Genomic DNA, 14,431 nt, shown 5'->3' with positions numbered 1-14,431 from the left:
GATATGTGACTTCTGAGGCTGTATGTCACAAAATGCCACGTGTTTCTGCATTGCTCTGTTTGACTGCTCATTCTTGAAACCCAGCTACTTTGCTGTGAAGTTAAGCCTGAGGAGAAGTCATGTGAAGAGGAATTGAGGCCACCAACTCACAGCTCTGGCTGAGTCCATAATAGTCAGCAACAGCTTGCTAGCCAGTGAATGAGCCATCTTTAAAGTGGAACCTCCAGTCAAAATGCGCCACTAATGCAACTTGGACCGGAGATGAGGTTACAGACGTATGGATAAAATGAGTGATTCTTGTAATTTGAAGCCATCAAGTTTCGATGTGCTTTGCTGCGTACACAGTGATAGATGCTTGAAACACACCCTCCAAGTGCTCTCATCTGTTTCTGTGGCACTAAGTACACTGATTCTCAAATTTGAATTTTCAGGGCTTCATATTTCTTTGGAGTCCCTGTCCCATGTATCTAACTACTAATTAGATGTCTCTCTCCTAAACTCAACTTGTCCAACATTAGTGTGTTGTATTTTACCATGTGTTCTTTCTCCATTATCTTGGTTAATTTACTGTCTACTCATTCATGGCAGAAACCTGGAAAAATCATTCTCAATTCCTACCTCTCCCTGCATCTAATTCTATATGTTAAATATCTTTTGAATTCTTCATTCTAAAAGCCAGTGCTTTAATCCAGGTTTTTCTCCATCTCTCGTGCACTGTTTTAGTAATAGCAACTGAGCTGGTCTACATTCCTATAATTCACTCCCTTTAAGTTCATACTCCCCATTGCTCACAGAGTCTTATTTTTAAAACATATATATATGATCATGTTACAATAATGTTTACACTTCCTCACCGGCTTCAATTTATTTACAGAACAAAGCCCTACTTTCTTAGGAGGATATGTATGGTTTTTAATGATTTGGCCCCTTGCCAGATCTCCAGCCTTACTGCTTGTTCCTCCTTTTCACTTTAATACTGAATTACTTACAGTTCTCCAAATACTCAAAGAAGAAATCAGGCTTTTCTGCTCCTTCATGCTGTTCCACCCATTCAGGTTTTGGCATAATTCAGTTCTGTATTGTCTTAGGACTGAAGGTCCCACTTTCTTGCTGGCTGTTGGCTGGTATTGCTTTCAGCTTCTGCAGGCTACTCTCGGATCCTGGCCACATGGCCCTCTCACAAAATTGCGGTTTTCTCCTTCAAAGCTAACAGACAGTCTCGCTCCACTGTGCTAGGACAGTCTCACAGAATGTAACCTAATTAAGGGAATAACTATGTATCACCCACACTCAAGGGATAAGGATTATACAAGACGTGTACACTAGGAATCTTGGGGGCCATCTCAGAATTCTGCCTACCATAGGTAAATATAGATTTCTCTCTGGAAACTTCAGATTAAAAAAAAATCCTCAATAACTGGAAGATTTGTAAGAATGCATCTTCCTGTGTATCTGCCTTTATTCCCTGTATCGGTTACTCAGGGGGCGCTTTCAGTCATTTGTGGGAAATGTTTGTGTTTATTTCAGTGATGATTTCTTCTGTTTTCTCCCTTTTCTCTCTCTGGGGCTCCTATTTGAACGTTGGACCTCTTGAACCAATCCTTCAATTTTATTATCTTTTCTATTTTCCATCTATCTTTTGCTACACTTTCTGGCAGATTTATTCAACTTTATTTTTCATTTCTTTATGGATGCAGTGCCTTCCCATCTCCTTGAGCTTATCAGTGGGGATCTTCTGAACCTTTCTTCTTCCTGAATAGTCTGTGCTTCCTCCATGTTGTTTTTGTGTTTGTTCTGATCTCTACCTTTTATGTTAGAGGCTTTCCTCAAATGCTTGCAACTCCTTGTTTGTGATTTAGAACATGAAACTAAAAAGGCTGACTGGAAGTTCTGAGACTGTAGATGACACTGTTAACTCTGAGCTCCACAGGGTGACTGGACCTGGGCTGCTTTGTGGTGAACCCCGATGTTGGTATCTTTAGGCTTTTCCTTGTGGTTACTCAAGATCCCCAGAAAAGGATCTTCCAGTTTTCTGCAGGAGGACAGAAGTCTGGCTGCTAGTGTTCTGGGAGCTGAGTGGGGAGGGGCTGGAAGGAGTCTGAGCATCTGGTTACTTACTCCTCCTTTGGGCATGGTCTTGACACTCTCAGCTGTTACAGAAATCCCCCCAGATCTCTTCTGGTATAAGGGAGGACAGTTGCCTAAGCTCATGGAGTTGAGGAGGGGAATCTAGGGATTTAACTGCTTCTCCAAAGGTTTTACCTCTTCCTCCTTATTTTAGAGCCTCCCTACCATTCCCCTTCCAGTATTTCTCTCCCAGTTCCACAGGTGCCAGGCATCAGCATTTCCTGAGCAGTTTTAGGATTCTGCAGTTAAAATTGTTTCTTAACTTTTTCTCTCATGGCTTAGGGTTTTGCTCTGTAGATTCTCTAAGTGAACTCTCTAGCTTCCAAAATTTTGCTGCCTTTTCTCTTTTCCTCTCTTTACACATGTATGTTTATCTCTTTTGAAAAATCCTACTGCTGTAGTTTTCCTGGGCTTTCTGGAGGGAGTGAATTGAGATGTGTGTATTCAAGCAGATGTCAACTCAGATGTTCCTCCCTGTCCTGTAGTATGTCATTGTATGTTAAATTCTTATATGGAAGAGTTTGTCCCGCAGCCATCTGTTCTGTTTCATTTTAAATATCTATCTCTTTATCAGTACAACACTTAATTTTTTTGAACACTTTTTGTTTTTTTTTCTGAGGGGGAGTAGGTAATTAGGTTTATTTATTATTTTTTTTTTTGACAGAGGTACTGGGGATTGAACCCAGAATCTCATGCATGCTAAGCACATACTCCACCACTGAGCTTTCCCCTCATCCCACACTATCTTACTTATTTTTGTTTCTTTATAGTATGCTTATTATTTATGGTTACTCTTGATAAAATTTGTTAGTTTCATAATGCTTAATACCTATATATGTACACCAGGAGCATTAAACTTAGAAAATCATAAGACCATTGCTGCTGTTGTTGGATTTATTTACTTGTTTGTTTTTTTTTTACTTATGTCTTTATTGATAAGAATTAATAGGGTTTAAATGCAAATGTTGGAACATTATTATCGCATAGTGAAGACATTTTTTTCTTTTTCTAAATGAAGGCTGAAGTTGCTGAGGATCCTCAACAAGTTTCAACTGTTCATCTCCAACTAGGGTTACCACTGGTTTTTATTGTTAGTCGACAAGCTACGTATGAAGCTGATAGAACAACCGCGGAGTGGGTTGCTTGGCGTCTTCTCGGAAAAGCAGGAGTTCTACTCTTGTTAAGGTATTTTAAACACAGAAAATTCACTATACTGTGTTTAGCAGAAGACTAATGTTTTTCTTATATGGTAATCCATTCACTTGTAAATAAACTCAAATCTCTAACAGATTCTAATATAGTTAGACCCAGTTGCTGTGCTAAAGTTGATATATTAATTATCAGCTTGATTAAAATTAGACCTTTAAACTTTGCTAAATGAAGATGTAGATTAAGACAGGAGAAAATCTGGTCTGTGTTTATGTACAAAACTTCCCTGACTCATTAAATTGTAACCTTTTTTCATAAACTTTTTTTAGTGTAAGAACTTACAGTTCTATTTTAGATCAACATCCTGGATGACTGTTATTCTTGAGAGTAGCAACATAAAACATTTATTTCCATTTTGAAAAAGGGACTCTTTGGAAGTGGACATTCCCGAGCATGCTAATGTGATCTTCAAAAGAGCAGAAGAGGTTAGTCATTTTATATGTTGGTCTACAAAGTCTGCTTATTTAAAAAGAGTACATGCGGTCCTAAAGGAACATATGCTTATTTTAAGAAAATTGTGAATTGCCACTATTCAAAGATAATTACTGTTAACATTTGGTGTGGGGTTTTTTTTTCTTCATTTCTTAGTCTGTCTCTTCTTAGTCTGTCTCTTTCTCTGTGTGTGTGACTAAATATATATATGTTTAAAGAAATTTAGGGGTGTGCTCTATATCCTGCTTTGCCCCTACAGTTACACTGAATTACTTGCTGTTGTGCTGTGATGCCTGCTCCTTACACTGTTTTGGACGTCACTGATTCTTTTCCTTTCACTAAATTTCTGGAAGCGAATTTTGTTAAAGGAAAAGGGAAATTTTAAGACTTTAAAAATACATTGTCATATTGTCCTCCAGAAGGGTTATGCTTTTACCAGCACGGTTTGGAATTCCTTGTTTCTCATGTATCTTTGCCAACACTGAGCAGTAAGCTTTAAAAAAATTGTTTCTGTAAAACAGTTCCTGTTTTAATTTGCATGTCTTTGATAACTTTGACTACTGAGGTTGAGCTTTTGAAGGTTTATTGGCCATTTGTATTTCCTTTGTAAATTTCCGTTAATGTTCCTTTTTCCTTAACTTTTTCTTAATTAAGAATTATTGAGTGTCTTGTGTGCCCTCTGCCTAGCCCGCCACCCAAATCCCCTGCAAGGGTGCTGGGGCGTTCTTTCTGCCTCACTGTGTTGTTCTTTGCCGCTTTGGGGACAAGTAGAAAGGAAGAGGCGTTTAATGCATTGATTTGACTTGGTGAAACACTACAGAGAAAAACCACGAGGACCATCCTTCCTGCCCCGCCTACCTCTTCCTTCCCCAACCAAAGCCCTGACATTTCAAACTGCTGCATCTGCCCCAAATCAGATGAAGCCTGACCAGCTAACTGGTCATTGGGAACTATGGGATTCTATTTTCACCAATTTGTTTTTAAAATTATTTTTCTTATAAAATTATGTATAATATAGACATTCTGGAAGTTTGAAAAAAAATTTAGATCCTACATAACTATTGTTGGCATTTAGGATTTTTTTCCTCTGGTCTTATATGTCATCTTTTAAAATACCGTAATAAAAATTCTTACTCTCTTTTTTTCTTTCTCTCTCTAAAAATAATTCTTTAATTCTGGACATCTTCTAAATATTATATACATATGCTAAAAAGTTGTTGATATGTTTACAAACTGCCAGACAGTTTACACCTAAATTCTCTTGTGTAAGTCTATGGCAGGGATACTGTGTTAGGCGTTAGAAGACTTGGATTCTGTTCCTTGTAGTTCTGGGACCAGATAGATGAATTAATCTCTTCAAGCTCAGTTTTCTCATTTGTGAAATAGTCGTAAAACCCCTCCTTTCTAACTTATAAGAAATTTTATAAGACCAAATAGGAAAATACTTTGAGAATGTAGTATTCTTCAAATATGTATCCTGTGGGACTAGTATTCTCTGCTTTTTGACCAGGTAATGGAAAGAATACTTTCTGAAGCTATTTTTTTTGCTAGTAAAGATCCTTAAATAGGAAATTATTGTATTTGTTATTGGGAAATAGGTTTTATAGAAGAATTAAAGTTCACCCTGATTTCCCAGTGCATATAAAAGTTATATTTACACTATACTGTAGTCTTTAAGTGTGCAATAGCATTATGTTAAAAAAAAAACAATGTACATAAATAAAAAATGCCTTATTGCTAAAAAATGCTAACCATCATCTGAGCCTCCAGTGAGTTGCAGTCTTTTTGCTGGTGAAGGATCCTGCCCCGTGTTGATAACTGCTGACCGATCAGGGCAGTGGTTGCTGAAGGTTAGGGTGGCTGTGGCAATTTATTAAAATAGACAGTAATGAAGTTTGCCACGTTGACTGACTTACTCTTCCTTTCGCGAACGACTTCTCTGGAGCATGCAGTGCTGCTTAATAGAATTTTACCCTTAGTAGACCTTTTTTCAAAATTGGAATCAATCCTCTCAAACCCTGCTGCTGCTTTATCAACTAAGTTTTTATAATATTCTCAATCCTTTGTTGTCATTTCAACAGTCTTCATAGCATCTTCACCAGGAGTAGATTCCATCTCAAGAAACCACTTTCTTTGCTCATTCATGAGAAGCAACTCTTCATCCATTCAAGTTTTATCATGAGATTGTAGCAGGGATAATTTATTAAAATAATCTAGTAGCCTAAAATCTCATGTTGTAAAAATGCTTGGTTGAGCCTTAGTGAAAAATTTTAGTGGAATAATTTCAATGGAATAGAATTTTATATTCTTAAAATAACTGGTGGCAGATAGTATTTTTATGTTATGGCTAAATAAGCAATTGAACTTTTTTGTGGAATTACTTTAGATAAAGTATTACTTTGAATATTTGAAAATAATTTTGGCCCTGGTTGCAATAAAACTGTGTATGTTTCTGTTTTGTATTGAAGTAGGACTTACTGTTATATGTGACATGTTTCAGAATTCAGCATAATGTAACTGTGACAAGGAGCACGTGAGACTGTCGGTTCCTCTTTTTTGCCCTCTTTTTCAGTAGCACACACTATCTTTATAGAACGTATACTTTGGATACTTTTACTAGTGATTGTGAAGTTTATTTCCCCTTTTGTGTTTTTTTAAATATTAAAATTGCAGTTCACAGGTTTAGTTTCATTTTAGTGTGAAACAAGCAAAGTTTTTTTTTTTTATTACAGTGGTTTGTTATGTTTTAGTCATGTCTTTTAAAATTAATGTATTTCTAGGGAATGCCAGTGGAGTTTTTGGTGTTACATGATATTGATTTAATAATATCCCGTGTAGAAAGTAATACACACATGAAGGAAACACAAGAATATGAAGACAATGACATGGAAGGTCCAGATATGGGTAATATGTTTTTTGATGCTCATACACCCCTCCCATTTCTGCCCAGCATCCCTAAGTTCAGTGAAATTTCAGTGAATTAACTTTCCCATTTGAGAGTATGAAGAAACCTGAAGAAATTAATTTTGAATCTCATTTTAGCAAGTTGATTAAGTGAAGACATGTAAGGATGCTGTGTTTTATTTAGTGCAATACCTTTCATTGTTCCGTGTCAGGCTTCTAGCTTCCCACACCTGTGCCTTTATCCTCTCCATCAGTTCTTTCAGCCCTCCTGGTCTATTCCATGTTTAAAGAGAACCCAGGAGCCACCATGTGATATTTTATTTTTACCATTTCTATTAGGAGATGAAATTCTAATAAATATAGTTGTATTTAGAGTTGTAAATAAATCTGATAACGATATAGGGAATAAATTTCAATAACATTTGAATATTCTTTGTAATGTTATGTCTTTTTAAAAACTTTAAAAATTATTTTTATTTATTTTTAACACCTTTATTATGGTATGATTCTTGTACAGTAAACTACACATATTTCAGATGTACAATTTGATGAATTTTGATAGATGTATACACCAATGAAACTACCACCACAATCAAGATAGCTAACATTTTTAGTAGGTGGGAAAGGATAATTTGGGAATTTGAAATTTGCATCTCTTCTTTTTCTTTTTACTGCTCTTACTGCTTACATTTTTGAAGTATTCTATAGTTTTCAAGGTTTTTTTCCCCAGACATTATTTACTTTAATAGTTATCCTCTGAGTTAGCTGATGTCACCTTCATATTGTAGATGAAGAATCTGTGTTTTAGCCGAGTTAAGTGATCTGCCCACGGTCACACACGTGGCATGTGGTGGAGCCTTCTTACTTGATCTCTTATTTATGATCATTATCATTCCTGATATCTTCTTTTGTGACATCAGTCCTGTTATGAAATTGCTCATCTGCTTTTCTCTCTTCTCTACTGATCTATACAATTTCTAAGGCAGAGATTGTATCTTGTACATTATTGTATCCCATTTAGTAAATACTTTGTATATAATCCTATTATCATGAGTCCCAAGATGGAAGTAATTTACATATTCTTTTCATGAGGTCCATTTATTATGATGATCAAAATCTATATTATAAATTTAATAAGGGCTCTGAGCTTTCACTGTGACCAGCTTCTTGGTTTGAGCATTGCTCTCATTCTTATCTGAAATACAGAGGTTAGAATTGCTTGTGGTTTAAGCCAGAGTTCTCTGCAGCATGGTCATTACATGGGCTGACCTGTGTCCTGCTTTATTGCTCCTTGCTTTATTCCTATCATGGTTGATACATTCTGATCTTTAGAATCAGGGGACTCATCCAGATGTCAGTTTAGTTTCCTGTCCTCACTGGGAGTTGCTTGTTTCAAAATTTCCTTATTGTCACATTCTTTATATTATTTCCTGACTCTCCAGCTTTAGTTTGCCCTCTGGTGCTGCCTTCCCTTATTTTCTCTCTACCTGTCTTCTTTTCCCAGCCCAGTTCTGGTGTTTCTTTTACAGCTTTGTCTCTTGTTTGTTTTTTTTTTTTTTTTTTTAATTTTTTGCTTTGTAGTGGGTTTTTTGTCTGTTTGTTTCTTGGTTTGGTCTTAACTTCCTATGTTTGTAATCTATATTGACCCGTAATGTGGTATGATGTCGCTCCTGTGGACAGCTTCCTTCCCATTTTCATTTCATTCCCATTTATATAGGAAAAACAGATGAGGGTTTGGAAAGAGTTTGTTACCATGTAAGACTGGAATACAAAGAGAGATGTCCTTCACAGGAAATGGGCACAGGAAATGGGCACAGGATGAATCAGAACAAAATGGACTGGGTTCTACAGAAGAACAATATGAAAGAAAATAATGAACATGAATGGCTAAAAAGAGTGTGTGTATGTATATGTGTGTGTGTCTATATATATATGAATAGATGAAAGGTAGAGATGAGGAGTGAATGAATTTACAAATGGGGATGGCTTATTAAGAGGATGGGAAAGAGGGAAGGAGGTGTTGGGACAGGATAAGAGAAAAGACGATGGATTGGGAAATAAGAACAGACTGGCAGGAAAATGAAAATATGTGTCTCATAAGAAAACACATACAGTAAATGAGAAAATAGGCCTTTATTAATTTTGGTATTGAGGGTATAATTTTAGTGTGGCAATTAAAAGTGCCTTAAAATTAATATAGTGTAACTCTTATGCTTCACGGATTTGAACACAGAGACACAGAGTTAAGTAACTGATTAGAGCCATATAGCTAAAAATTGCTGATATGGTACTGAAATCCATATCTGGTATTTTATAGTATTAGAAATCATATGGAAAATAATAGTTTAGTTTTTTGAATACCTTGTCTTCCTCACTTCTTCCTTTTTAATATGTTAGTACAGAGAATTAGAAACATCATAAAGAAGATAGAAGAATAGATTGAATCTCCAGGCACCCATTACCTGGCCCCACCCATCCACCATCAGTCTATGGCTAATTGTCTTCCAATCACTGCCCACCCCTTAATATTTTACAGCAAATTCTAAACACATAAATTCATCCATTAAGATTTTCCTGCGTATTTCAGAATTATAAGGATTCTCTTTTTAAAATGGACGTAATTAATGCTGTTACTACATCTACAAAGTTAACAGCAGTTCTTCGTATCAGATAGTCGGTGTTCAGATTTCCAGCTTCATCTTGCTTTTTCATGCTGCTGTGCCTTTGTACATACTGTTCCTTTTACTCCACGTGCCTCTGCTGCCTCCCTAAGTTTTATTTTTCATTTAATGTTCAGATAATGTCAGCCCTTCTAGGAAGCTTTGTCTCTCTGATCAAATTAGATGTCCCTCCAGTGTTACCATACAATCTGTACAAACTTCTAACAGGATATTTATGAATTCAAAATGTGTTTTTTTTTTTTAACCACATACATGGATAAATGGACAAATGGATGAATGGGTGGGTGGGTCTGTCTTTCTTAATGAAAAGTTTGGTTTTTTTTTTTTTTAGTTTTAATTGACATGTAACATTATGTTAGTTTTAGTTATACAACATAATTTGATATTTCTATACACTGTGACTAATGAAAGGTTTTACATATTCAGAATCCACTCATAACTCAATACAGTTAGAATAAAATCCAAAATTTTTGGCTCATATGGCCTCTTACGATGCAGCTACCTCCTAGCCTAGAGTTTTCTCATGTCATTCCTTCAGTCCATCCTGTTTTAGTCAAATTTGCCTTCCCTCAGCACCTAGAATGTGCTAAGGTCCCTTATGTCTCAGAGCCTTTGCATATGCTGTTCTTTTTGCCTAAAAATTTTTTTATTGATTCTCTATCTGGTAGACTTTGGATCTCCCAATCTCAATCTCCCTGTTATAGTCTCACTGTGTCTTTTACCTTTCTTCTTAGACCAATCACATTTATACTTACATATTTATTTGGTGGTAAGTTTATTGACTGACTTTTCCATAGATAGAATCTCTGTGTGGTCAGGGGCTACGTCTGTTTCGTTTACCACTCTCTTTAGTCTCCATCCCAGTGCTTGCCATGCAGCTGAAGCTAAAGAAACACTGTCAAATATGTTTGGGAGGACTTTTCTGGATTATAAATTAATATATTTATTAGAAACAGAAGATCAGTATTCACAGTATTTCTTGACAAGTTTAATTGCTTTTGGAGTTGACTAAAACTTGACAATTTCTGGGACAAGAAGCATCTCAGAGTCATTTAAGATAGGTAGCCAGACAACTGGAAAGCTTTCTAAATATCATGCATGTTAAATACTAAGATAGTATGAATTCAGAAGTTTTTATAAAGTACCAGATTTTTGTATGCTTGCCTAGAAGAAGAGCTTAAATAGTTTTAATTATACATTTATATTTACATGAATTCCTTTTCAAACATTTTAGATATTCAAGATGATGAAGTGGCAGAAACTGTCTACAGAGACAGGAAGAGACAGTTACCTTTGGAGCTCACAGTGGAACTAACAGAAGAGACATTTAATGCGACAGTAACAGCTTCTGACAGCCTGGTGCTCTTCTATGCGGGTTGTGAGTATGAGCCTTTCCAGTAGATGACTACATTACATAGTAGGACATTTAAAGTAGACATTTTATTTTTGCATTCCGTTATTGCACATTGTAAAATGACATAGCTTTCATATGTCCTGCACCTTGAAACATTTACTTCTAGCTGATTCTGGGGTTGTAAAACTGATTATACTGATTTTATATATCTGACTTACAGACTGAAGGTTAATTATCAAACTGGATGTTAAGCTTCCTAATTTAGAAAAATTATTGTGATGCAAGCAAATGATTTTAATAGATTAACAGTTCTTATAGATGTATAGGCAGTTAATTGCTTTTATCTTCAGATAATAGCCATTTAACTCCTTGCAGTATGAATGCAGAAAATAAGATGCTTTAGGAACCCTTTTAAATGTTTAGGCAATATTGAGTACTGCACACTAGGATATTTCTTATTAAGAAATAACAATTTTGGGAAACCCCATAAATCTGTATGTTTGTTATATGTAAATATGGATGCTTTAGAGATATGCATGTTGTAATATCTGTTTAACTTTTTATTTTAATGTAGGGCAAGCAGTATCCATGGCATTTCTGCAATCCTATGTCGATGTGGCAGTTAAATTGAAAGGTATTATACTGTGGTGTGCACGCGTATTTTCCTGATTCTGAGCTGTAGCTATTTGTAAACTGTGTCTGCTAAAGATGTAGAAGCACATAAAGTTTCAGGTTATTATGTTTGTGTCTCTAAGGTTAATAAGTTAATAAACCATGAGTTTCAGAATTCTCAGGAGCATTCACTTTGACTGTCTTCATAAAACTACACAGTTAATCCAGCAACCTTTTTGGCTGAACTTAGTCATTCAACAAACATTTATTGAGTGCCTACTCTGTGCCAGTGACTGTTAAATATTATTAGATAAATACTAAATCCTATTAAATAAAAATGTGATAGATAAAGACCAGTCTCACAGCTTGATGAAGGATCCAAGTGTTCTTGAAGGTATACAGTTGGGTCCTCATGGGTGGGATATTTCTTAATAGCCACTATCTTTTAATTTTAACTATTCAATGAAACCTGATTCAGTGGTAGACAAATAAGAAGCCAAGGAATCAACTAAAAAATATCTATGCCACCATTCCAGCAAAGACATAAGGAGAAGTAGAGAAACCTGTGTTAGTAAGAGACAGTGATGGATTAGGTATGTATGCTTTATAATCATCTGAATAAGACAATATATCATGCTTGTATCTTTAATATGATTTCCTCCTACTCTGTTTTTCTTGTTAATAAAAGTTATTATGGTTAAATAGGCTTATTCTTGGCTACTCCAGGAATGCATCCACCATTAAGTTTTTGGGCACACTAGCTTATAGGCTCTTTCATTATTTAGTAAGTTCCTTATGGCGTAGGTGGTGTGCCTTATACTCCGCTCATTGGACTTGGTGCATTACTTCACTTTACAGGATATCTGGTTTTTAATAATTGTTTAATAAATGAATAAGCTGAGATAGTAGAGTTTCATAAAGTTTATTTAGTGGAAAATGTGTACTGCTATACAACTTTTATTTTTATTGGGGACTGTTGTAAACTCAGGAAATTGATTCCAGAAAGTCAACTCTAAATGTAACATGTCCTATAGTAATAAAAACATCAGAGATATTAAAAATCATTTTTGAACCATTTCTCTTCCATTCATTTCCCAACCACATTTGATCCAACTTCTGATTATTTCATTCCCCAAATGAGGGGGTGGGTCCATCTGTAGATACCGTGATCCTTAATTTTTTTTTTTAAAGCAAACCCTGTTATTCTCTTTCAGATTCTCCTCTATGGTTGCACTCTATAGACAAATTTAAGTTTCTTCTCTAGGTTGTCCAGCCTTACTGGGAAATAATTAGAAGAAAGGAAAAGGAGGAGGAAAATATAAACCATAATGAAATAGTAATTGGATAATGGCCCTGAATAATAGAATGATTCTCTCCCACAAGCCCACTTGGTTAGATACCAAATAAAAATGGAAGAAGATTTTCTTACTTTCTTCTTTATTAATGACCAAATAAAGACCTGATCCCTCAACGCAGGGACTCTGAGCTGTGTGTGTTTGTAGAATGAAAAAGCAGATAACCAACCTAGGACTTGATTTCCTTTTTCAATTAGTATGTTCTTTATGAATAACAATCCTTTTGGTAATTAGATATCAGATAAGTGGACTATTTTGGAAGTTCACGGGGCTTAATAAAAAATGTGTAATATAGGTTACAATAGCGTTTTGTGCCTGTATTGAAGCCTATACTGTAACTCTGTAAATTAGAAAATATTGTATTACCTTGGGAATTTAGTCCTATAGTCTTTCATGTCAACTTGGGAAAAAACCACTTTTCATCTTAGTTCAAGAGGATGAAGAATATTCTATACTCAGTCACAAGGTGGCAGCAAAGATCAAGTTTTTATACTTAGTATCTGTATCTTAGAGAGTCTGGTATTTTTTTTTTCTTTTCTTTTCTTTTAAACCAGGACCCCTATTTGGAATTACTGCATTGATAAAGTAGGTGGACTATAGTACTACATGCATCTTAGAATATTAGACTATTTCATCTGAAACATGATTAAGTATTGAAACCATTTTACAGGAAAGAAAATAAAAAATTTACATTGATAACTTCAATATAAGTAGCCTTATAAATCTTCATGACATGTATCAATATTCTTTCTTCAGTTTTAAAAATAACATCAAAGTTTTCAACTTGGACTGCAGGGACAAAGGAATAATAACATTTTTAGCAGTGGTAGACCTATGGAGGATGCTTATTGAAGGGAAAGAACCACGTCTGTAATAACATGGTATTCCATCCGTGGGTGGCAATATAACACTCTGTAACAACAAACACCAGTACAAGCACCACTAGGCATTTACTGACTAAATGATTAAAATAAAGGATAAGAGAACTTTAGAGAGAAGGTCTAATTTTAGAAGGATTAAGAATTTATCTTTGTTTCTAGGCTTATGTAATATTTAGGTATTAGTATACTTTAGTGTAAACATTGAAAATTTGTTCATAAAGAAATATCAGGGTACATTCCACAATTTTTTTTTTTGGCATTCCACAAATTTTTATTGGGTACATACTGTATAACAGACGTGCTGGGCAGTGGGTTTATAGTGGTGAATAAGACAAACTAGACCCTGCCTGTATTGTCAGACAGATTGCTAACACTAAATCTGAGGTGATAAGTTATTGCACATATGAGATATAACCTAGGATCATTTAAAATATAAAAATGAATTTTCAGTATTAAAAATTTTCAGAGATAAAATAGTAAAATATTACACTTCACAGTTTTAATCATAGGATTAGATTACAGTAAATTAGGATATATCCTAAATTAATAAATAAGATTCCTTCTTTGATCTAATATTATATTAAAGTTTCCTTTTGTTGGAATGTATTCCTTCCTTTCAGTAGCTGAGTTGTGTGATGGTTTGTTGTTTGGTTTTTGATATCTTTCTACCTAGTGATTTACATATTTTGGAGAACTTCACATATATAGTTGACCCTTGAGCAATGCAGGGATTAGGGGCATCGACTTTCTGTGCGGTAGAAAATCCGAGTATAACAGATTTGGCCCTCTGTATACACGGTTCCTCACAGCTGAGAGCCCACATGCATGGATTCATCCAACCTTGGTTCGTGTAGTACTGTAGTATTTACTATTGAA

The 14,431-nt window shown here is 35.2% G+C and overlaps 1 protein-coding gene across 7 annotated transcripts in view; it reads left to right on the top strand.

The window, feature by feature from the left end:
* TXNDC16 (thioredoxin domain containing 16) overlaps nucleotides 1-14,431 on the top strand; it is a 76,525-nt gene that overhangs the window by 43,045 nt on the left and 19,049 nt on the right. For all 7 annotated transcript variants that reach the window (XM_031453728.2, XM_031453726.2, XM_010982921.3 and 4 more), the window contains 5 exons: nucleotides 3,146-3,312; nucleotides 3,701-3,761; nucleotides 6,549-6,672; nucleotides 10,588-10,731; nucleotides 11,282-11,341. In XM_031453728.2, coding sequence (XP_031309588.2) covers nucleotides 3,146-3,312; nucleotides 3,701-3,761; nucleotides 6,549-6,672; nucleotides 10,588-10,731; nucleotides 11,282-11,341 — 556 coding nt within the window. The remainder of the gene's footprint in view (nucleotides 1-3,145; nucleotides 3,313-3,700; nucleotides 3,762-6,548; nucleotides 6,673-10,587; nucleotides 10,732-11,281; nucleotides 11,342-14,431) is intronic.

The sequence above is a fragment of the Camelus dromedarius genome, chromosome 5 (genome assembly GCF_036321535.1).
Source record: "Camelus dromedarius isolate mCamDro1 chromosome 5, mCamDro1.pat, whole genome shotgun sequence".
NCBI lineage: Eukaryota > Metazoa > Chordata > Mammalia > Artiodactyla > Camelidae > Camelus > Camelus dromedarius.
This window is presented reverse-complemented; position numbering and strand designations above follow the sequence as displayed.